The 26,510-nt window shown below is 36.8% G+C and overlaps 1 protein-coding gene across 2 annotated transcripts in view; it reads right to left on the minus strand.

Moving 5' to 3' along the window:
- The window catches only part of LOC134527347 (methionine--tRNA ligase, mitochondrial), a 91,286-nt gene that overhangs the window by 22,836 nt on the left and 41,940 nt on the right, over positions 1-26,510 (minus strand). For both annotated transcript variants that reach the window (XM_063359949.1, XM_063359948.1), the window contains 2 exons: positions 20,777-21,032; positions 16,494-16,705 (listed from right to left, as the gene is read on the minus strand). In XM_063359949.1, coding sequence (XP_063216019.1) covers positions 16,494-16,705; positions 20,777-21,032 — 468 coding nt within the window. The remainder of the gene's footprint in view (positions 1-16,493; positions 16,706-20,776; positions 21,033-26,510) is intronic.

A 26,510-nucleotide genomic window follows, 5' to 3' on the forward strand; every position in this document is an offset into this window, starting at 1 on the left:
AATGTCCTATCACTAATTTTATGATATAGTCATTACGAAAATGAAAGACAAGAGCACCCCACGTTTTTAGTTATACAGAGTTTTGATGGATTATTTGGCTGTTGGACAAAAAAATTAAATATAAATTTTATTTTTAAAATTTTTAGTTCATTCAATGATAAAAGCGTGATATAATTAGTTTTTCACTATAAGTTTATTTTATTATTTTTAGTCTCTAAATAAAATAAAAATATTGAATATGAGTAATTTAAAAACATTAAAAGTACTAAATATGAATGATTAAAGTATTTATTTGTTACAATCAACTTAATATTTGTTAGAGACACTAAAATTCATGGAAAGTTTGTTTTTGTTAATTTGGCTAAAACAGGGTTCGTACTCCATTGCTAGCATGACAATTAAGGACTTCTAAGGACTTTTTAAAAGCATTTTTAAGAACTTTTTACAGGATTTAAAAAATTTACAGCAGAAAAAATGGGCAACAAAAACACACAACTTGAAAAGAAAAATATAATCTTGTGTACTTACCACACAGAAGATTATTTAACTCCTTAGTTCCCAATCAGTAGAAAGAGATCATAAGTAAAAAAGTACCCTAATAATTATTTACATAAGTAGTAGAACACTGTTAAAAAAAAAGATTCCTCGTGCAAAAAAATTATAAAACATTATGGACTAAAAAACTTGACACTATTTCACCACTCTTGACAGTTCACTTATTTCGGTTACAATATCAGAGAGCTCCCTTTTCTTTTCAGAAATTTCTTTTCTAATTGTATTGCACTTAATGAAAAGTCCTATGTCTCTGGAAGATTCCGCTTTCCGTGCAAGATTATCAATAGACTTCTTCCAAGCACATCTTCTTCCTTTTAAACTTTTCAAGCTGATCAAACATTACCTTCCTCTTTTCCTGTTCACTTTCTGTATTTTTCTGAGCACGTTGATCCTCTAAGTACTGCATGTATTTGGATCGAGCAGACGAAGCTGACATCCTAAGCTCTTTTGTTATTGGAACATCATAGATGGTACCACAATACATTATGTAGTCATAAACTGTGCAACGGGACGCCAATGAGATTTCTTTCAAGTTCTCTACTTCAGAAGCTTTATTCACAGAAAAACCTCTTTCTACTGAAGCTTGTCCATGTGACAAAATCAACAGCATTTTAATTACATCCTAAACCTTTTAATATGCTACGCCTATAAAGAAGCCACTAAGAAATGTGTCTAGGCCTTCTTTCCGGTCAAAATTCAAAAACTCGCAGTGTGAATGTTTGACAACATTCTCCATTAAGTCTCCAAACTGAATAAAAATCTCGTCACAATCTTCAGGCAAAATCTTCTTCTTTTGGACAAAGTACGTCAGAACGCTTTTCATTTTGCTATTGCAGCCAACAGAATCTTTAGCCATTAGAGAAGGGTCTATACATGAAGCATTTCGCACAAGGGAGAAATTCACTGGACACTTCAGCATAGTCAAAATAAAATTTTGACATTCATGCTTTAAAACAACTGCTTGCTTTTCTTTTACATGTTCCTTGAAGAGTTTCTCTTTCAACAATTTGTCGGCAACAAATCTTAAACTCATATCACTTGGCGAAGCATGGAATTTCTTGCATGAAAAATTAAACTTACACAAATTATCAACAGTAGACACACACTCATCAATATGTGCAGGTTTCAGAACATTGTACAGCTGTGTACACTTCTTAACTAGCTGTAAAATATCATCAGCAAAGAAAAGCAGCAATGGTTTGTCACTTTGGTACTGTTCTAAAAATGGTTTTACAATTTTTGCCAATGAGATAAAAAAAATTTGCTTCACTGTCATTAGTTTGTCTTTTGTTGCCTCAGCTACAATCCCAAATGACTTGCATGACACTTTTGGCAAAGTCCCCTTTTCAACTTTTTGGACATACTGTGAAACATCCTCCCAAATTATAAATGCCCTTTCAGCTACAGGAACATTTTCTAGCCAGTGGCAACAACAAAACTTCACAGGCATCTTCTGTGTTTTGGATTCCTTTAAAAAGTCTTCTCTTCTTGCTAGGGCATCTTTCAGCAATGAATAAAGGGAGACAAGAACAGAAGATATATGCCACTCTGTGGTTGTTTCACCTTTCTTGAATGCATTATTCAAAATGTGAAGACCACAACTCCCAATGTCCATGTATTCAAAATTATATTCTTTTCTGAGGTCTTCGTGGAAACATTTGTAGAACTTCCAGTTTACAGATGGTCCATCCATAGACAATTGAATCAGTTTGGATAAATCCAACTTCTGTGTGGAACAGTAAAAATTCTTCAGCAAATCTTCCGCTGTGGCATGTCCAATGAATGCTGATGTAACATACCGTGTTCGGACTGTGTTATCCGTGTGGCAGAACCTAATGTGAATGTCCATTTGTTTCTGCTGAGTACTTCTATTTAATGTCTCATCAAACAATAACACGTAGTGACTGATTTCTTGACAATACTTGAATAGAAGTGTTTGAAAATGGGGTGCCAAACCAAAATGACACAAATATGCAACTTTTTTTTCACCACAAGAAAACTGTTGTGCTATTGAACTGTCTGGGAACATTAAGGAAAAAAGTTTTGAAGACTCCTCAGATGACTTGTAGGAGAAGTGACTCTGAACACATTTCAAAGTCCACAAAATTTCTGCATCAAGTACTTCTTTTCTAGAAGCAAAGGAATCCAAAGAAGTACTTTGATGTACGGTTGGCAAATCACATGCTTGAACAGTTGGAGTTGTAGCAGTTAAGGTGGAAGCAGTTGTATCAGTTTTGTTCTCAAGCACTGTTGCTTTCCGACAGAAAATCACCTAATCCTAGTGACCGACTCTTCTCCTCCATCAATGAACAGTGTTTTGCCCCTACAAAAAATATAGTATTGTATGACAATCATTTTCAAAACGTTTTGAAATAGTAAAGTGAATTCGGAGGTTATCCTTTCGGCCAAGTACATCGGCTGAGAAATAATATTGATAAATCTTTTTAAGTAGTAATTCATATTAAAAATACTTTATAGTTTTCTTACTTTTAACAAAAATTAATGATACAAGCAATCATGTCTTGTATGCCTTTATAATTTGCATAAGTAATACTCTTAAAGCATTGAAAACCACGTGTTTGTTCAAAGTCGATAAGTGAACCAAGCTTATGTATAATGAAGTATAATATTAATTTTAAAAATATTAATAAATACATGAAAATGTTACACTCACCTGACATGTGTGCTTTCAAGGCCGATTCGCCCATTCGGCCTATATCGAAAACTTTTCCGCACGGCCGACATCTTGCTTTATGCTTGTCTGTCATTTCCCGGGACAGCCACAATTTATAACTTTCTTTATCAAGCCATAAATTATTAAAAATGCACTTTCCCGGCATGTTAGCGCACAAACATTACACCTCGGCCTACGTAAAAATGCACACACACACGTGGATCAAAATACAGAGCGGAGAGTGCACACGCAGAACGTTGGCAACAGCACAGTGTTGCCAGACCTTGTAGGGTCTCGTACGGTACCACAAAGACGCAATAATTGTCATACCATACACCAAATTAAACCTCCAAGGTAGATACCAGATTTAAATTATAGTGTCCTGAGTACCATAAATATTGGTGCATTTACAAGAACATACGCACGTTTGGCAACACAGCGAGTCAGCGACAGCACACGTCACGTACACAAAACATCATGGTCAAATACACGATACAAATTTCTAGACATTATTGACGCTGCTCATTCCAAAATATTATTTTACATACTTGAAAAGAATGAAGAAAACAAACGTGAATTTGATGAATAAAGTATAACAAAATAAGGACTTTTAAGGACCACCAGACAAAATAAGTACTTATTAGGGCCCTTAAGTAACAATTAAGGACTTTTTAAGGACTACTAAGGACCGTACGAACCCTGACACTACATTAAAAGCCTGTCTTCCAAAGTATCACAAACTTTTCCTCGAAAGATGATGCAACTCATTGGTGTAAAGAATGTCATGTATATTGTTCAGTTTCTTTAGGTTTAGTTCGTGAAATTTGTGACTCACCAGTGTGGTATTTTTTTTAGAACTTAATGTTGTTATGATAAAAATATTACCAAAATTATAAGTTTGCTGTCATACTCTATAGCTAATAATGAGTTTTCCTGATTTTTCCAGATTTCCAGAGAGAAATCTGATTTTCCCTCCTGAGTTTTTCCCGAAGCTCAATTTTCTTTCACACACACCCCTCCCTGTAGAGACTGTGAGTCCTTAAGGAAAATAAGTGGGTCCCAGGGTTCGGTTCGGCCATGTGACCGGAGGCAGAGGCGTGCCGACTGAATGACTCCCTGGGTTGTTCAGGCTACCCAGGACGTCGTGTTAAGTAAAAAGAAGAATATACAAATAACTTATAGTGGTTTATTAAAACTGGCATGAGATAAAAGGTGCTATCGTACTCCTGCCCGTTTCTGCTATCCTATAAACGTCTCTGCACTAATGTGGCCCCTCCTAGTGGCGGCACTGATTACATTGCTAGTGAAGGTCTCTTCCGATGAGTGACGCGGTGGACGTTTCAGTGTGGAACTAAGTCCCTGCAGCTAATACTAAAGCACACACGTGAAACCCTGACACTCAAGGCGTAGATGTAATAGTGCTGACTGTGTATGTGATGTGCAGTACTATACTACCGACATGGCGGACGTCTTCACTACATGCCCAATTGCACGTGAAAGTGCTAATTCCGCGTTGCGTGGAGGCTGCCAGCCTCTGTGAGTTCCTGACGGTGACTGCCAATCTCCCCAGTGCCAGGCCAGAGGGAGATGCTCCTTGCCGCTAAAAAGTGCATAGCACGCGAAAACAGAAGCGGCCAGTTATACAGCATAGTCGCACGTTGAACAATTTGTATTGATCAGAAAAGTAATTGGAAGCTGTTACAAGTTTTAGTTTGTCCCTGAAATAAATACATAAACCCTTTTGCCTCGTTCGACGAAAACTTCTTGCCACACCCGGCGGAGTGATACTGCCAATGTGGCCGGTAGCGTCGCTATCTTTGTAGCGTTCGCGCACTGCTCACACCTGCACTACGCTGCGCGCACAGGCGCATTCATCGCACACGCTTCTGGGCAGGTGTTGATGATGCATAACGGCCTGTGCGACGAGAGGAGCAACGGCGGGTGGCGTCAATATATATAGTCAGCATGTGGATCTTCTCTGTGTTCCTAATCTGATGAAACTCAAGTATAAATTACCATACATCCCTTCCCTTATCCTTCTATTTCCCCTCAATCCTCTGGTAATATGGAACAGATAAAAAAGTAAATCCTTCTCACATATTCTTCATTATTCTGCACTTTGATTGCAAGGAGAGGCTTCCACTTTTCTTCTTTTTCTTTAAGCTCTCGACCTGTCCAATTGGTACCCTCTCGTTTTTGGTTATTTAGAAAGAAGACAGTTCATTCATTCTTCTATTCTGTATAGGGATGCTCTGAATGTTTACTTTTTTTTTTTTCAAAACACCAGTCATTTATTTATGACTCGATGACACATGTTTTGTTTTCCCCACACTTAATTCTCAATAAAGAGTACTTATATTATTTATAATGTCTTCGACTGTGTTTATATTGTAGCAAATATATAAACATTTGACCTTGAAAATAAAATGGCATCACGCTGATGAATCTAGCAAGTTTAAGATGCCATAAAAAATAAAAGATGCTCTCTAATGTAGGGTGACTTCGATTATCAGACTATTTGAATTATAATTTGACAACTACTGTAAGATTACCTATAATTAGGGGCCAAAAATTAGAATATTGCTAATGATGCTATTTTTTGCTAATTTGAAACATAAATGCCATTTTAACTAATTTTCTAAACATTTTTTTGTTTAGTTTTTTATTTTAATATGCCATTCATTTGTAGAAAGTTCCTTTATAAAAAGTCACATAAAACTACATTTTTTTTTTTTACTTGTCTTTAAAATTGTTGTATAAAATGTATCTTTTCCTACTTAAAAAGAAACAACCCTGTCTTCTACACTTTCAGTGACCAGGTTCATCTTGTACTTGTACTTAGCAATTTATCTAGGACACATGTATATGTATAATTAAATTATTTTAATTTATGCCTGTCACTATATGCTTCATTTAATACTAGGCCTTATGCAAGTACCGGTATTCAAATTTTTGAATTTTGATGGTTTATTATTTGTATTCAATTAAACCTCCAATACTAATGCTTTAAAATAACGAATATTCTTTTGCTTACAAATATTTGACATGGCACATCGCGAGCTTGTCGTATACCAACATTCACTGTTGAATTTACCCTCTTTTATCGCATAATCATCGCACGCGCATAATCGTCGCACCCATATTTTAGGCCGTCAAAATTGGGATAAAAAAACTTTTTGCGTAAACTCGCATGATGTTTTCGGTCCCCCTAGTAGATGCCGAGCACTTTGTGTAGGTATCTTTTCCGTATAAAACAATGTATTTTAAAGGAGAAATCTAATATTTATTCGGTCATTATCACTTAATTAATTAACGGAAAAATACGAAGTTGTCTGACGTGTAAATTTTCTTATACAGACGTTTTTAAACGTTATTTCCTTTATCTGATTGTCTGCATTGCAGCGGTTTACCGCTTATAAAAATGTAGCCAGCGCATCATTCGTGTTTGGTTATGTTGCTTCCCGTATAAAGTGTGCGCACGTAGTCGAAAATTGATATCTCGCCAATTGGATGCAACACGCGCTCTCTGTCAGGTGCCGAGTTAACTACATTTGATAGCCCGCATTCTTTCGTGGCAAGTGTGTACTACGACACGTTAGTTCACATCAGATTCAAGTGGCTTGCGTTCGCGTTAGAGTTTTGGTTTTTCTATTTAAAATTGAAGAAAGGTTTTTGTTTAATGAATTATTAATATAGATTGTTTGGCGTGCTCTTGTATACTCCACCTTTTTTAAATAAATGTACTTTCCATGAACGGGTTTTGTTTTTATGAATAAGAATAACTTTACCTAACAAAATTTTTTTTCCGCATAATCGTTGCACCCCTACTTTTCAAACTTGATTTTAGAATAAAATGTGCGATGTTTATGCGAGAAAACACGGTAAGTCATTTGTAATATAAATACCATTTTTTGATGCATTAATGGGACTTTATAATAAAAACATGAAAATAAGTGATATTTTAAACATGCAACCAGTATTCATAGATTTTTTCACTACTGTCTCGCTAAACCATAACGGAAAAATTGCATATACAATTCAAAAAACAGCATTTTGTGACATTTGAAACTTGAAAACAAAAAATTATTTGTATTCATTTCATCACATTTACCAGTAGTGGGGAAAAAATAAATAATCATCAAGAACCATAAATAACACCACAAAACAGACACTCCTTAGCAATTGGAATTTTAAAAAGTTACTGCGATAGTTGCATATAACCCGATAGTCACAATCAATTTACCACTCTGGGCCACAGTAGCAGCATACTTGCCGTATGTATCTATGATAAAACAGACATTGTGACTAAAAAACCAAATAAACAAACGTAAATAATGGGTCCAGATTCCAGAGGATATTAGCAGAAAATGTCCTTGTAATATTGCTGAACTAAAATACAGTAATCTGGCAGCCGTTAAAAATGGGAATGTGTGGCTTTTGATCCTTGGTTTCTCCAAAAGAAGAAGTGTAAAATGCACTTTAATAAAAATTACATGTGCATTTGTAAACAGTGAATGATATAATAGTGTATTAGTTCTTTTTAATATTTTACTAGCCTTTGGGTGCTGCCAACATGTTTTGTGTAATGGCTTACTACTAGACCTCACACTTATTTGGTTGCTTCAACCTTAAATGAGAATTTGAACCAGGAAATATAAAGAGCTCAGAGGGTTTCTGAAATAAATAAAATGCTTAAACAGTGGTGCACCTGTGATTATTTCCTTTTATCTATTAAATAACATTTAAAGCCCCATTCTGAACAATCATTTTAAAAAACAACCTGCTATATTTATAATTATTACAAATGTTAATGAGTTTTCCTGTAATCATTGCCAGTCATCAATATTTTAAGCCCCACCTAATTTTCAAATCTCTAGTAAGTAATAACAGGGTGTCTACAAAACCAGCTATACAAAATTCCCAGAATTTTTCCCTGTTTTCCAGGCCACAATTTGTGATTTTCTCTGACCTTTTTGTAAATTGGAAAATTATTTTTTTATATTTTGTTTCCCTAGTTTTGGTGTGGGAGAGTGTGTGTGTTTATGTGTGTGCGATTGCATAATAGTACCTACATATATGGAAACAAAAAAACTTAATATTTTTAACTGAACATTACTTTCGGTGCATAGTAACATGTTTGCAAAAAATGAAAAACTTGAATTAAAGGCAAAGTAAACTTAGCCAAAGTACTTACAATTCAATACAAATGTTTTAACTTTCACAATAAGTTTAAGCATAGTAAGCAATAAAATATTATGCATATAGACAAACAATACCATTTAAATGTAATCCCCAACATCTGTACTAATCCACACACAAACATATGGTCACACTGAAATAACACATCACTACGCAGAAAAATTACTGATTCCTCAGTGTGTCTATTTCAGCTTCCAAACGACTTGCTTCCTTTACAGCATCTTCCATCAATTTTGCTTTTTTTTTTCTCCAAGTCTTGCACAGCAATTGAATCGGTGAGATGAAGAAGGTAAAAAGATTCCATGCAGAGTAACTTTTGGGAAATGCGAAAAAAAACTGTATATCTTTTAAACAAGTAGTCTTAAACAAAAACATACCATTACAAAGTTAATCCAAATTACAAAAAGAACAATGATAATATATGGTCATTTAAATATTGTTCAAATTCTCTGTAGAAAAGAGAGGGAAAGATGTTGGAATCTTTCCTTTTTTGAACTCATTGGAATAAATTTATTGAAAAAAAATTATTATTACAGAATCATGATAAAGTGTCCTCAAGTTTTATAACAGGAAGTCTATAGTGAACATAACGATTATGTTACTGGTCCTTAGATTACTCAAACTTTGTTATTACAGAATGATGATAAACTTTCAAGTTTCATAACAGGAGGTCTATAGTGAACATACCTATTATGTTACTGGTCCTTAGATTACACAAACTTTGTTCAAATTATTTTACAAATAACATAGCAAGTATAACTCTCAAGAATACTGGTGACATAGGTATTAGTCACTTTCCCCGTCCGTGTTTATATTAGAAGTAGGCCACAATAACACCTGTTGGTAGAAGTCTTTGCAGTCATCAGGAACATAATGGACAATTTTTGCAAGATCTTCTAGCTTTTTCTTTTTGATAGGGACCTTATTGTCGTACGCACTGATAGAAGGGAAGGTAACCTCACCACCCTTGTACAGTTTAAAGTAGTCACTGAGAAGACCATCAATGAAGTCATGACAAGTGACATAACCCTTCAGTTTTTCAGTACACGTAAAATGTTTGTATTTGCTTATTTGGAAGGTTTGTTTGCTTAGCAAACCTTTCGTAGTTTTCTTGAACAATACTTGCCACCATGCCTTGAAGTTAAGTATTTCCTGAGTTTGTACAGGCTTTAACTCAAAAGCAGGTAGTGTCAGCTTGGCTTTACGTATCAGTTCGTTATATTGATTTGGTGAATAAATCCTGTCAAGACGGCGAACAACTTTCTTTTTTACTGCAAAATCACGGTCACAAGGAAGGAAACTGTGACCACGAGTAGGAAAATACATCTGCACAATTTGAAACCGTCCAGTCATAGTAAGAGACTAAAAACCTCACTAGTGTGTGATTCTGATTTTGCCCTGGACACCTGTCACTAAATAAATGTAGCTCTTTGATTTCAGGAGACAGTTTGTTGACAATATAGTCATGTAAAAAGGTGCACACCTCATCTGGACCTTTTTTCGCTGTACCTTCGTGATATGCATAGAATGTTGCTTTCTGGTCTCCTAGACTATGTACAAAATATACAAAATGCCACAACTATCGCAGGTAAAACATTTCCTGCACGGGTATGCAAGGTAGTGGTAAGTTTTGCATAAAATCGAATGCAAGTCCTACTACATATGTTCTATTTCTGTCACTTCTTGAATTTTTTTGTAAAATTTGCACTCCCTTTTTTTTTTAAAGAATCAGATTTAATTTTTGTATTTTAATCCTCACAAGTTGAGCACACATCTACTTGTGGCTTTCCAAATCTATACCCATAGTTGTCTTTGTAGTGGTTTAAAAAAAAAATTCACATTTTATCTCATTTTCCAGTTCTGGATGATTTTCCAATAGCATTTTATACATATTTTTGCAGGTTAATCCTGCTTCCAAATATATAATCGGAGTGGACTTATAATGAGACTTTTTTTTTTTGGGTATGATTCAATGTGGGTGTCAAGTTTTATTATTGCCTCTTTCGAATTTCGGTTTCGGTGGTCGTGTTTACCACGCATATCTACTGGCTGAATTCCTTTGGCTAAGAGGTTTGTAAGCCGGAAAACTGCTTTACTCGAAATGGATGAAGGCTTAAAAATGCCTTACGACATACTTGTACACGATCTGATCCCTGCATAGCAAAATATATAAAGCTGTTGGTAAACTGCCTGGATTCAGGAGTTGTAGGTCGATGACGGCTTACATCGTGACATTCAATTAAACCTATTAAATAAGTATCTTGTTCGTTCTTTGGTCTTCACTATAAAGTGTGTTAATGGGAGCCTGTTTTTGATCATCTGTAAACATCGTTGTACACAGGTTTTTCCATCCACAATCAGGTCCACATTGATTTCGTTCTATTATAACCTGCCAGTTGTTGTAACAAACTCTTCTCCTTTTCGCCTTGCCTCTTTCATTTTGTGTGTAATATTTCCACTTCCTCTTCTTTTCTTCGCAGGGCTTTTACATTCTGATTCTGACGTTATAACGACGTTTCTATGCACAAAATAACATAGCCACTAACATGTTTGAAAACAAAACATCACTAACCTTCTTACAATATCATCAACCATAGAGGTTGGAATAGATGAACACACTGGCTGTATCTACCCTTCAGAATGTAAATGGCTATTTCAGTAAATTTTGACCAAAATGTGGAATCTTTTGTTTTTTAATCTCATCGATTCAATTTTAGCATACCTTTTCTGCCACCTTTCTTTTTCTTTGAAACAAAAACAACCATCACTGGACTCTTTAGAGTTCACTTCTGCATACTTCGCTCGAGAATTTCTGGCCGCATGAGTAAAGGATTTGATAAGGACATCTTTCACTTCACCATAGGATAGGACAGCATCATAGACGATACGTCGTGCAATCAATGAGGTCTCCTGATTCATCATTAAACATTCAGAATTTACAGAAAAACCCTGTTCAACGTTGAAGTTTCCATGTGACAGAATCATGATCATCTTCATCACTCTTAGAACAGATGGATTACCACAATTCTCTTGAAAAACACTCTTCCAAGATGAGTTTAATCACACTGTACTTCTTGTATACTTCTTAAGAGATACTGTTACAGAAGGAAGAGAACACATACACTGAAATTCTGTAAGAACATTTTCAGCTGTTGAACCAGGAAGCCAAAGTTTTTCCGTCAGAATGTCAAGCAGAGAAGTCATTCGCCATATTCGAAGTTTGGGATCAGTTGCAACAGAAGGATCAAAGCATGTTATTGCTTTTGTCTGTGGATAAGCTAAAGGACTACGTCCAACAACTTTGACACCATTTTTGCCAATGCATTGCAACAATCATGACGGAACTCCATAATCTAAAGGTCTTTCAAAGATTTCAACAACTTCTTTAGTGCAGCACGACATGCAAACCCTATATAAACTTTTTCAAATGATGATGTTAGACACTTAGTATCTTTTACATCTATAGATTTAGGACCACTTGCTATTTTAAGTACCTCTTCTTTTACAAACCTTGTCATTTGGTTGTTCAAAACAGATATGAGGGCACTGTGCAAAAAATGGGCCAAAGGTAGATCTGATTGGAATTCAGTGAGAAAAGGTTCAAAATGATTTTGCCAGGTTTATGAAGGACAAAAGCTTTGCTTCTAGTAGGGGATCTTTAATAGCAGCAGAAAGAGTTTTAAAACTATCATTTTTTGGAGCTTTCCCTTTGACACTCTACGCCTTTTACAAAAGCAGTCATATGTGGCAAAATACTGACTGTTTTCTGGGCTACATTTGCATTAGCAAGCCAATGCAGAGAAAAGAATTTCAATGGAAAAACTGCAGACTCTGAATGCTGAGTATAGATGGCTCATCTGACAGGAGACATGTTGAACAGGTAGTATGCACTCCTAAGGAACTTGTCAATATCCCACTCTGACTCTTCAATGCCATTTTTAAAAGCTACGTGAACTGTATGAAGACCACAGCTGCCCAGTTGTAAGATGACGGAAGCAGTAGGATCATCCTTCTTAAGTTTCAACCTAAAATCAGTCAAAAATTTGTTATTCACGTTTGGGCAATCCATAGACAACTGAAAAATATTTTTTTTCACTGAGAGGATACATAGCTTCCCTAAACCCTTTTAGTAAATTACTGGCAGTAGTATGACCAAAGAAAGCAGACGTGATGTACCGTGTGCTCACCTCTTCTGTAGCAGAATTACAGAAATGAACATTGATGTCCATTTGCTGCCTCTGTGCCACTTTGTTCAGCGATTCACCAAAGCCCAAAACAAAGTGTTCACAACTATCAACAGTGCCTTGTAAAATATCTTTAAAATAAGGCGCTAAGCCATATGTAGTCAAATATCCAAGCTTGTCACGCTGTGACTGTATCTTTGCCGCAATCTGGCTATCCGGGAACATGTAGCTAAAAATTACAACATTTTTAGCAGCAGCCCTCATTGATGAATGTGAAGCAATGCTCTCTAATGTCCAGACAGTTTCAGCTTTTATATCATCATTCAACAAATATAACTTTAGTCCTCTAGATGTAGAGGTAAGACTTTCCTGTGCAGTAGATGAAGCTGGCTGCATTGGTCCAGCCAGTGTGGGTGAGTAAGATGCAGCTGATGTAAGTGGTTGCGCTACAGTTACTGTCTGTGGTGAAGATGTAGACTGGGAAAAACATTCACTCTGATAGACTACAGGATCTTTCACCTTTAACTGTAAAACTGCTTCAAGGCACATTGAAGTTTGACTGCTGGAGAAAAGGTTCTTGTGCTTAACACTGTTCAGATGGCTTGTGATGGCTCTCGTTCCCATGTTGCTCAAACTAAAGCTTTTATTGCATATGATGCATAACGCAGAATGAGGATTCGGTATTCGTCAAATCCACGTGAACTGGTGCATTGAGAACTTTTTTTACTACTGGTAGTCCTCTTTTCTTCTTAATACTCCATAATTAATTCCATGTTTCTGCAATAAAAAATGTTTATACATTAGTTGAAAAGAAATGTCACTGGTAAGTGTGCATAACCAATCATAAGCATGTACTTGATTGTATACATTTAACATTGTAACATTATTGTGTTTGAAAACAAAACCTTTGAAACATTTGTACGGAGCTTAGAAAGTATTTATTCTATATTGAAACTGTAAAAAACTAAGGAACTTAGGTTCACAAAAAAAAAGTCTTAGTAATGCCCAAACATTAAACATTTACAGCAAACTAAAAGAAGTAGATGGCCGTTTATACTTTGGCCAAAAACGTAATAAAAAAGCATTGAGCGTACACAACTTTTTTTATATTCATTCCCAGCTCTGTCGTAACATGCACAATCTGATATACATAAAACACTAAACGTAATTTTAACTTAAGAACTTACCTGTAATTGAAGAACCTCCATTGCACAAACAGCGAAACCAAACAATGCACATATACATCCGTCACGCCATAGTGTACCAGTACGGCCTAAAAAAATTGGTCCTCTTCAAATGTCACGTTGTTTGCAAAATAAACTTGCTTCGTAAATAGGCCTAATGATATTCCCTTTCCTGTAACGCACTGTGCTTCAATATACTTTGAAATAATAACACATGCGTCGAACACGGGTAACACACACACACACACACAAATCCGACTGGCATCCATTACCAAAACATAACAAGAAACTGCCTCTGGCACAGAACAAAAGAATTAATCACTAGCACACCCTGCCAGAAAGTACGGTACTACGCAACTAATTTTGTTGAAAGTTCTAGAAAAACATCAACAGAAAATACTGATGCGCAAGCAAGCAGTACAGTCAAACTTCTCTGAAACAACCCCTCGCGGTTCCCAGGAAGAGGGTCGTAATAGATGTTTTCAGCGAAATTTTAAGTTGATTTCACCCCCCCCCCCCCCTCACCAAACAAACCACTCGCTAAGAAACCAGCCGTACAATGGCAGGATGCTGTCACTCACAATGCTAGACGGCTTTGCTTTAAACCCACTTCAACCTTCATATGACAAGTCCGTCACCCTACAGACCACCTCTGAAGAAAATATTTCAAATGACAGTTTATTTTTACTGGTTAGTTTACATGTACGTTTCCTGCTTGCCGTAGTTAAATACACTAGAACCCCGATGTCACGAACCCCGGATTTAACGAAGCAGTGATTTTACGAATACATTCTCGGAAACCGTCAAAAAATTGGACATTTTGACCAAAATGTGAAAATCAGAAAGAAATTTTAAAAAAAAAAACGAAATGAAAGATCATTAAAATCTGTTAATTTTAACACACAGCATATTTTTGTGTCGGCTTTAATACTTCCAATAATGTTCATGTAAGAATAACAAAAAAATAATGGGACATTTCCTTTAAAAATATGGCAGCTGTAGGTTCTGCAACGCGAGTGGGCGCACACGAAGCTCGCCCGGCTGGCTGGTGGCAGCGGCTTCATGACGTGCTCCTCTCTGTAACATTCTTCAAGGCTAGCTCATCCCTCCCAGACACACAAACCATCTAGTGTCCTCTCTTATAACACCCCAACTTCACTCTCCTTTGAAAAACCTTCTCCCGTAAAAATTGGCTATTATGAGGGAGGGGTAAGATCGTTGTAAATATTTTCGGACCCCTCCCTCCTCACCAAACACGCTCAAAAAAAAAGTAGGTATGTCAAAATATGTCACTTTTCACACCAAGTTAGAGTTCAGTCATCTCTGGCAAGGAATTTACAAGCTTTCAAACTTAAATATAAATGTATTTTAATAGCAAGGGTCCAATGAAAAGGAATATACCGAATAAAATCAAGCTGCTGTCACCAAACAAAGCATAAAACGGCCCAATGCGTGGTCGCTTCGTTATTGCTCGCGCGTGTGGCGAGACGTGGAATGTTAGAAGAAAGATAAATGCGGGGGAGAAAGACGGCAGCCAGTGTGTTTCCTGCGTGTGGAATAAGTGGCGTAGCCTTTTTTTTTATGCTGGGTGAAGCGACCTTTTTCTGTCAACCCACTGGAAAAGATAATTGCTTGAGCTGTCAAAATAAACATCGCTGCGGCAGTTAAAACAAGTCGAGGCGGGCGTGCATCCTGTCGGTCGCTGTGTATATCTACTCGAAAAACATCTCAATTCATAACAAGATTCCTTATAACCTACACGTATTGCCGGATGTTTTCAGCCTGATCCATGCAAGTTCTTTAGCCACGTTTTGAATGAAAACAACTGACGGGCCAGTGTTGTGCCCTGTTTTGCGGACACACAAAGCTTTTATCAATTTGCTGACAGTTTTAATATATTTTTACTCTTGTTAAAACGAAGCAGATATTAATAGTAATTAATATTTAATGATATTTTATTTATTAAGTCATAATACACAAAAACGAAAGAAAAAAAAACCTGCATAAGTCATCAACAATAGTTCACAAATTCAAGCCAGAAAATATACCAAATCGGACCTTAAAAACCAAGCAAACATTGTCAGCCGATAATAATCAAAATCAAGAGAAATTCAGCAGGTAGGTTTGTCTTAACTGCGCACCACACTAGACACTCCCAAAAAGCTAAACGTAAACACGTGGCCACAAAAACCTTTATCTGCACCCTGCCGGCAAAGGGACGTGGAATGGGGGTTGTCAAGCGCTGACAGCGGTCGACAGGAAGTCGTATCTATTTTTAGATATGCGCTGCCTACGGCAGTACAGTACTCGGCAAGAGAAACGCAGTAACACGCTACTCACCACAAAAAACTTATTTTCTGTCCGATTTTCTTCGGATTTTCGGCAATTTTTTCACGGTTTCACGAAATCGGGTTGTAATAGAGGTGGTCGCAATAAATGGGGTCGCAACAAAAAGATTTTACTGTACTTGTACATTTTAGTAAAATAATTATTAGGTGCCTTGAGATTTTTCCCTGACTTATCCAGAAAATAAATCCCCATTATTTCCCTGTTTTCCCTGTTTTCCAGATTTGTCGACACCCTGAATAATAAGTGAGTCTTAAAATCTAGTAAGTAACAATGCCACTGACTGAGCTCAAGTCACAAAAAAGGTGTAAGTGAATTCAGTACACGGTGAGGACTGAAGAAACATCTTACTGGCGTCACTGTGTGGTGTGCCTTCGCGCAGCAGGAAGTAACGCAGGCCACTCGCCGTGAACACCTCAGCACAGCCCAGTGGGTTGATGACGTTGCCCCGAGACTTGGACATCTTCTCCCCATCCACGGTCCAGTGGGAGTGGCAGAGGATGGCTTGGGGTGGCTCCAACCCCGCCGATATCAGGAACGCTGGCCAGTATATGCCATGGAACCTTCGGCACGCAACATCACACCCTCAGTTCTCATTCTCCGAACATGAGAACATTTCTAGCTGCACTCTCCTCTCGTTGGTAACGGGACGATATCAATCATTTTATTCTACTGTGCTCTGTGTTCCTTAAAAATATAACTACTTAACATACGGTATTGCTTATCAAAACCTTAAAACATATTATTCTATATATTAGTGATGTACATATTATATAAATAAATATAAATAAAACTTAGGGAAAATATTTTATGGTAGATTGCCATAAAACTGAAATAACATTTAAGATTGAAATGCAAGTTAATTAATTAAGTATAACATACATTTAATTATTTTCACTTATATCATTGAAACTTTATTCTTCAACATCTAAATATGAATGTTATTTATTCAGATTATGCCTGAGCGTATATCTGTTTTTTTTTTTTTAGTTTGCATCAAATACGTTTAGCAAATTATCTTCAAATATGAATATGAATATTAATAAAAATAAGAAATGTAATCCCAGGGAGGAATATTGTTCACATTATTTAGCAAATAGGTAGAGAAATAAAAGGGTAAAAATGTAGTGTAGTGGTTTGTGGAAAAATTATCTGAATTAAATGGTTGGATTAAAATAGGTACAATAATTAAACATAAAAAGTTTATTAAAATATTTTAACTTATTTTTTAATGCAGTTCAAATACCCTACCCAACCTTTGACTTTTTTTTATTTTTTTATTTGCCTTATTTCTAAGATCAAGCTACTCTACATACTGAGCTAGAAAATTTTCACTAACTGCAAAATACAGCCAAATCTTACACATTTCACGAAAAACTTAAAAAAAATTTTTAATGCATTATTTGCAAAATAGTGATTAAATGAGCTCATATTTACATATTGAAACCCTAGTTATTCATGCATTCGCATTATTAATGACAGCCAGGTAAACTACACTTTATTTCAGTAATATTATGAACACATAATCTACCTATTTCCTCTGGAATTCTGAATCATTATTTACAAGTATTTATTTTGTTTTTGACGCTTTTTTTTTAATCATAGATACATGCATAAAGTAAGCTGCTTCTGTGTGTCACATGATAGTAGATAGATTGAGAAAATGTTTTTTTTTTCAAAATGACCATCTCAAAAGAATGTTCAGGATGACAAAACCAAATTCCAGATTTGTTTGAAGTTATTTTTATTAAGAAAATTCATAAAAATATATGCATTAATAAAAATGTATATAATTTAGTTAACAATGTTGGTTACATCAGAGCTGAAACCAAATTAATTTACCTTAAATATTAAATAAAATAGAAAGTATTCCTGTAAGACTATATTACTTCTGTGATAAAAATGTACTGCTTGAGCATAATTTAGTAGCTATTGTACGGTGTTTAAAATATGACAGTAGCAATAAGGAGCCATATTTTATGAAAATTCAGCACTGGTATTAATAATACGACAAATACAGGCAAAACTAAAATTACTTCAGAAGCTGCCAGGGATGAAAACAGTTACATATTAAAATAATATTTATTAACACAAATAATTCAAATTCTCACCAGTAATTTTGTAAGTTGAGCATTATAAAACATGTTCCTTACCTACTTTAAATTCTTCATAGAGAACCTTTCAATCACAGTACTCTGCACAATATGAATTTTGAGTTGTAAAATACCTTCCTACATGTCCAGTCTACTTTTTAACATTCACTAAAAATCAGTTTAATTCTGGCGGTAGAACAAATATATGGTATAAGACAAACTCTTATATATATATATATATATATATATATATATATATTTCAAAACTATGCAATTGTAATAACAAAATTTTAATTAAATAATTTTTTCTTAGGGGGACCCTTAAAAAAACTTTATTAATAAAGCACAGCAAAAAAAAAATAAAAATATTATGGCACCATCTGTTAGTCTAGTTTAGTCTACATTAAACATAATATTTTGTTTTAATTCTGCAATAGAGCCTTCGGTCATTCACGTGACAAATCATGGTAATAGTTTTCAAACGTTACTTCTGTTTATTATTACTGCCTGTGTAATAGTAAAAATTAAACACGAGAGAAGAAAGGAAAGAAAAGACATTGAGCTTTGACTTCCACAACTTCCTCTCCCTCCGACTAATCGCAGGCAACTCACAGTGTCGCATTCCTCACATCCACTGCAGAACAATAAACAGCATTCAAAAATGGTATAAGTGATGCAGTTCATAGGTACGACAAGCAGTTATACAACTAAGCTCTTTTCAACTAGCTAGACAAATAAATAATTCCTAATGGCTTTTAAAAATCACAGGTTACTCAGGGTTTTTCCAGCACCAAAAAGATTCCCAGCTAATTCAAGGTTTCCCCATTTTCCTGTGTGGGTGGCCACCCTGATGTAGCCCATGGTTAGTGACATTAATTTATTTTTTCCCCACTACTGGTAAAAAAAAAATACAAACAATAGTTTATTTCCAAAATTTAAAATGTCAAAAACAGTCCGAGTTTTGATTAATTAATGCAGTTTTTTCCGTTACTGTTTTGTAAGACTGTACTAAAATAACTTTGGATATTTGCTGCATTTTTAAAATGCTGAGTATTATTTATGTTTTTGTTATGCAGACCCTTTAAAGCAACAAACAACAAAACTGGTATTTATATCACACGAAAGACTTAACCTCATCAGTAAACATTGGAATATGACAAACTCGAGAGGTACACTGTGTATGTCGAATATTCGTACGCAATTGAATATTTGTTATTTCTAAGTGTTAGTATTCAAATTTGATTGGAATATGAATTATTAACTATTCTTATTCAAATACAAAAAATTTAATAAAATTATATTAGGTATTTCTAAATTGATTCACACCCTTTCTAAATTATAAATTCTTTTTTGTGACATACAAATAGTAAATTGAAAATTTTAATTTTTTGCTATCAAAAAATTTAATCCAGAAATTTATATGTATTTACAAATTAATATTTTGTTTAACAAACACAGCTTCTATTATATTTAAAGTGGCACTGTTTGTTAGGGGTGAAAAGGATAAGAATACATTTCATTGTCTTGTAAGTAATATAGTGATCCATTTCTATAAATAAACATCATTAAAAAAAACCAATAGCACTGATATCATCTAATTTGAAAACATACATAGTATTTGTTATGACAGTTCTAAGAGGGCAAGAAATAAATGTTATAAACAGGAAAATATCAAGTGAGAGCTACATTTTCAGGGCCTAAATTATATTGAAGAATTTTATCTGATAAAAGTCTGTCACACTGTTGTGCACAAAGGCTTGAGGTGATGATACGTCCAAGACTTCAGGCCCACTTGGGTACTTACTTATTCCACGTACATCTTAGTGAAACTGGGGTGTTGGGATCGAACCCATGAGCACTGCACACTGGTGATCACAGCCACCAAGGAAATCACATAAATAATACGACAAACCTTTAGGAATATCATACTGCAGGAAAATATTCATTATTTATTTATTCCTGGAACATTAAAACATTTGTCCCCTTTTATACAGTCTCCTAATACAAATACAGTTGGGTGCTGCTTAGAGTATGTCATTTGTGGCAAAATGCTTTTCATGTCTTTCACACATTAAATGAAATTGTTTTTTATTAAACGCTGCATTGTTAAACTAATTGGCTTTTTGTTGCTAGTAAATACATAAGTGATACCTGAATACTTTAAAATGTACCAACTGAATACTTAAAAATGAATACCACGGGAATCGCACAACCACCATAGTAAACTTGTAGACACATATTCGTGCAATTTTAAGTTTGGTTAAAAACGTTAAAGTATTAAATATTATACGCAAAAAAATATTAGAACTGAAATGTTATAACTGTGTTCTATTTTAACATACAAAATTGTAGCGGTTTAGTTTGTTCATAGTTTATATTATTCTCAAAACTGTGATACAAAATTAAAACCCAGAGCTCAATAAATGCAGTGGGCCTTGTGTTCCTCCTTAGTGTTCAGATTTGTTACTTGGGGTCTTCATTTATGAAATGTGCTATAGCTGTAAATAACGACGGGAGCAAGGACTGAGGACAACAGCTCACTTGAGAATGTCCTTGCCGATGACATGCAGCGAGGGGGGCCAGTGTCCCGGAAGAGGCTCGCCGGGGTAGCCGGCTGCGGTGAGGTAGTTGACGAGGGCATCCAGCCACACGTACACGGTCTGGCCGTGGTCCCCGGGCACGGGCACGCCCCAGTGGACGCGTGACGACGGCCGCGACACAGACACGTCGCGCAGAGCGCTGGGGCCCCCCACCCAGGCCAGCAGCTGCTGCTGGAACCTGGCGGGCCGCACCGGCTCTGCCACCCAGCACGTCCCTCCCTGATTAGCGTAGCAATGCCACATGTATGTGGCACTCCAACACACACACATTATTAATTTGATGCAGTTAATTTGTTAAGGGTCCCGCCTATCTGGGCACACAAACTATGTGCAGAGCTTCACAATAAACCACGCGATTTGAAAACTGCTCAACATAATATCCGAGGTATGTTTACTACAATTATTTAAAAATACACTGAAGGTAGGATGAGTTATGAGTTTCTTATTTTTTATATTTTGTTTCTTAACTGTATTTTTAGGAGAGTGTAAATGGCTAAAACACCTGTTTTCAGAGTAATTTTGAGGCATTAAATAGCTTATACCAATTCTTGAAAGCACTCAAGGGACCTGCATTACACCATTATCTTCATTTCTCCGCCATATGTTATGGTTACCACTCAAATCTCGCATTTGCCCTATGCAAGACGAGAAGACTACGCTCTAGTTCAGAGCTTTGCACTTAGAAGCAATACCATGCTAGAAGCACCAGCGAGCATCGCACTTATCATAGTGCCTCACTAATCCAGATACCCTCCTGACTAAGCAGACCCCTTAAAATAGTATATGCTAAATACTAAGTACAATAAACTCTCGATTATCGGGGCCTGGATTATCCGGTTTTCTGGTTATCCGTGCTTGATTTTTTTTTTATGATGTTGTAAAAAAATGACGGGGTGTAGCTGCGCTGCGCTTTTTTTTTTTTTTTACTGCTGTGTCAGAAAGCTATTTACCTGACCCTTCAGACCCTCGATCCCCCGCCACCTTCACCCGTCAATTTGTCACACTTTATACCAAAAAGGAATGCCTTGACTGCTGCTTCCAGCTCAACTCCCCCCCCCCCCCCCTCTCTCTTTCATTTTCTTTTCAAGCGTTCTTTTCACAGCGCCCCGCCACGCTAAAAAAAAAAAAAAAAAAAAGGTCACTCTACCTCTTTTACCTTCCCACACTCCTGACGGCTGGAAGAGGCATTTTTCACGCAGTTATTTACATCAGTTCTCCCAGGCACATTTGTTTTTGTAATCATGTCTGGTAAAAGGAAACGTAAAGTGCTGACAATAGCAGAGAAGTTAGAAGTTGTGGACAGGTTAAAAAAAGGAGAAACTGCCGCGAAATTAGTACAGGAATATGAAATTGGAATCCAAACCGTGCGAGACATTAATAAAGCAGCCAGTAACACAATGGGAGGGGGAGGGCTTCTTGAAACCGCCGAGCGAGCGAGAGAGAGAGAGAGAGAGAGAGAGAGAGAGAGAGACAGAGAGAGAAAGGGAGTGTGTTGTTCACCACCAGACACCCCTTCCTACCCCCACAGCCCCACCCAACAACATCCTTCATTCTTTCTCGACAGCTAGCTGCGAGTCATGGTCCACAGCCCCGGCGCCAGCATAGCCACGGCCCTCTCTCTTTGCAGCCTTTGTTTACTGCGTGAACCTTTTTTCCCTTCCAACTAAAGGTATTTTTCCTTGTTTGAAAATGCCATTTAAATCACTCTTTGTTATGAAAGAGCCAACAGGGAAGCACTCGTAATAACCAGATTAGTTTAGGATTACTATTTATGTAGTCAAACTGACGGTGCATTTCAAAACTCTCGTAACTTCGAAGGTCTCGTAGTTATGACTGTAAAGTGCATCCTAATTTTAATAGGCGGAATTAACAAGAAACAATATCTTGCCGCGCGAGGTAGAAAAATAAAATGCAATAGCTGGAAGGGGGAAAAAAAGGTTCAGACACTGTTAGTACCTTGCAGCAATTACAGATTTGACAAACACCAATAGCACAGCAGACTTCTCATTCACATTCACCAAATAGTTGTTGCTACTCTAAAAGTCTGCACTCTGCTTGTCGCCTGCTTCCCGCGGAGCGTCTAAATGTCACTGATCTGCAATCGCACGCCTTCTCAGCCAGTGGAGTGGTCCCCTGAACCCGCCGAATTGCAAGGTTTTGTTTCCAGACGATGTTCCTTAGCAAAAGTTACTTGTTTTGGCATTTCCTGCCATCCATTAGGGGCCTGCGAGTATTCAAATTAATACGTATTCAGTGTTAGTGAATAATTTGATATTCAATTTGACGTCGTCCGGGCCTGCGGCCCCTTTGAGCCCGATATGACACCGCCCAACCACCGTCTCATTTCAAACCTCCCGCTCGTGCGTGCGTGTGTGCGTGTGTTTCCAGCCCGGCAAGAGGGCGCCTAGCTGCAGTGCGCCGCACCCCTAAATATATTAATTCACATTGTAACCCTTTTTCTTTTATTCTTTTGCCCCAGTGTCTTGTTGCAGTTGAATCATGTGTTTCTCCAATTTAAATATTACAATTAAATATAAAACTATAGACGTTGCCCGGGCGGACCCGAACAGGCACGGACTTGGACGAGGGTAGAAATGTTTTAGAATAATTCTTAATAACTACGTAAACATTAAAGTATTTTAAATTACCAGTAATTTCTATATAATTATTAATGTAATCTACTATTTACTTAACTTTCGCCGGGGCACGGAATCGCAGAGTGTGTAACGGTCATTGTGTTCGGCGCGAAGGGCGCCATGTTGCCACCTGCAAACCATGATCTCAGCCCAGTCTATCTCACCCGCCAGCCGAGGGCGGTCGTGTCGCTGCCTTGAGGCGACCACGTGCGCGGCTCGCCTCCTCACTTAAAAGCCGATTCGTGCCCCGGGCATTTTATCAGTTGTACCAGTGAAGGAACTAGTACGGAAATAAATCGTGAGTACAATAAACTAATTAACTGTGTTACGTGTCTTTGTGTTCGGGGGACCACGTGGGACCCCAACCTGGTCGGCGGCGTGTGGGACGCCCTGAGAACCCACTGCGTGTTAGAAGCGTGCCCGACGCTGAGAGCGGGCTTAGGTAGGGTCGAGAACGGCGCGTTCAATATCCAGAGGGCCAAGTATCTCGCCGCACACGGGCCACGTAACGCCCTGGGTTAGAGTCTCTCGCCGGGTCCACGTGCCCACTCACGTGGTGGTGCCCACTAATTCGCTCCGATAATTTCTCCATAACACCGTACGCCCTCAAATTACAGATTTCAAAATGAAAATTATTTTAATTATGCATTACCAATAAATGCACCAAGTGGGACTCGATCACAAAAAAAATTTAATAAAAAAAACTTGCATGAAGTTAAGACAATTTTATGACAAATTTATATTTGCTTTCGGCAAAACTACACACACACTGTGTTCATATTAAATTAATAATAAGTGATTATAATTTAAAATTATTTATTATACTCTAGTTTTATGTGTACAATCTGTTGGACCAACAAAACAATTTTCAAAATTAAAACATTACTGGTTTTAAAAAAATGCATAGTTAGGGTTTTAATTTCCTTTCATTTTACAACTCTCAATTATTGTTCCATATATATTTCTTTTGTTCTCATTTTATTGTAATTAGAATAAATGTGAAGTGTTGAAAAAAAAATTCACTCTATGCTAAAACTAAATTAGAAATTTTTTATATTTGTGAATAATTTAAATATTCAATTAAAATAAAAAAACAGTATTCACAGAAGCCTACCATCCATTAAATTAAAGGCCCCATAATTTGCAAAAAAAATCTATACATAATAAACCATTAGGCCTATGCACAGTACTGCACCCTAGCTTTTTTTTGCTAATTGATACATTTATATAATTTTTTCTTGTACATTTTCATCTTGCATACCTGCCTGTTAAGGGCGCGGTTGAACAAAATTTTCAATTTGGCACCATTTATAGCTGTAATTTCTGTCGTTAAAATATGGTTACTGGAAAAGGTATTCATGTATATAGATTAATAAAGGTTATTTTAAAATGAATAATAGGAGTTGCAATGGTTAATATTTTTTTCAATGTGAAAAAATTGCCATAATTTATAATGCAACTATGTGCTGTAATACATGAGAATTCCAAAGAAAACTGTTAAAATAATAAATGAAACTATAAAAAAAATGTATATTATAAGAATAATCACTTTTTCGTACGGAATTAGCTACTAAACTTTGAATGGAATAGTATATTAAAGTTTTAAAATAATTTATTTCTCTGTAATAGCATTTAATCAACAATTGAAAACTACATTTTTTGATCGAAAAACACATTTTAAACACATTATACTTAACATCGGTGAAAGAGGAAATTCCGTAGATTTTGAATTGGTACTTGCGGTTTACGTAGCCCGTATAGATTTTGAATGGCATGTGAAATACTGGTGCACCGCGCGCGGCAGCGTTCCGGTGAACTTCGAAACGCGCCGAAAGAATGCGCCACGACTAGCAAACCGCGAAGGCTGCGCTCAGTGTTGCCAAGTCCAATTTTGTGTCTTCGCAGAGAGAGAGGAACGGGTTTTTTGAGATCTGTTGCCGTATTGCTTTGCAGTAAATGTGATATTTAGCACAATTTTAATTCTGCAGTTATTATTATAACATATATATTTAAATAACGTATTTTGAATAGAGTTACCTTATGAGGGAGACTAAACAAGCTTTGCAAATTTAGTCTCTGATTTAATTTGACATCGTCCGGGGCTACGCCCAGCTCGATATGCCATCACACCCCGCCACTCCACTCCTTCCCTGGCGTTTGAATCTCCCGCCGACATGTGTGTGTGTGCGTGTGAGGGCGCCGCGAACCACAGGAAGAGGGCGCAGTAGAATCAGTGCTTCGTACCCTTAAATTATTAGTAATTGGATGTTTGTAATTCGCTTTCCTTTTTAACCCCTGTTATTTTTATAATATTTGTCATTTCAATAATTAACGTAAATTTTAAGTGTCTTGATGACGTATCCTGCAGGCCGCCAGAGACGTAGACTTGCCGAGGCCATAATGCAAAACCGATCTTCACCTTTTATTTAGAACTGCATAATAAATTTCTAATGTAATTCTTATATTTTATAATTCTATGTAAGAGATTAAAGAATAGCTTTTAGGGTTTTCTTGAGTAAGCCTCGGCGCAATACGGCCCGAATAACGGTACCATCCGTTTTGGCGCGCTGCGTCATTGTCTAGCCACCCCGACGGCCATTGCTCCCCCCAGTCGATCTCTAGCGTTCACCGAGGTAGGAAGCACGCCGCACTCCGGGGACTTCAACTTTGGTATTCATCTGATCCGGTAATTCTGTCAACTAGTAAGTACTCTAAAACGCTTTCGTGTATCCCCGGGGCCTACCTCGGGAGCCGACTGTTTGATTAATATCTGTTAACTTCGGTAACGGGACTTGAAACTTTCGCGAACAATCTAGCACGGCCACGTGGTGGCCGGCCTCACCTAAGCCTATTGCGCCGTAAGGCTTTTGACTGTTAAACGACGGGACTAGGAGTATGTAAAGAGTTATCGTGCCGATGTGTACGCAAGGCCAATAAAAACCCGGATCCGTATCTTGTGTTGTGATTGACCACGTGTGTGTTACCCGAGTACCTAGGGGCGTGTGGGACGCCCTGAGAGCCCACAGTAGGGACTAAAGC

The sequence above is a fragment of the Bacillus rossius genome, chromosome 1 (assembly GCF_032445375.1).
Source record: "Bacillus rossius redtenbacheri isolate Brsri chromosome 1, Brsri_v3, whole genome shotgun sequence".
In the NCBI taxonomy this organism is placed as follows: Eukaryota; Metazoa; Arthropoda; class Insecta; order Phasmatodea; family Bacillidae; genus Bacillus; species Bacillus rossius.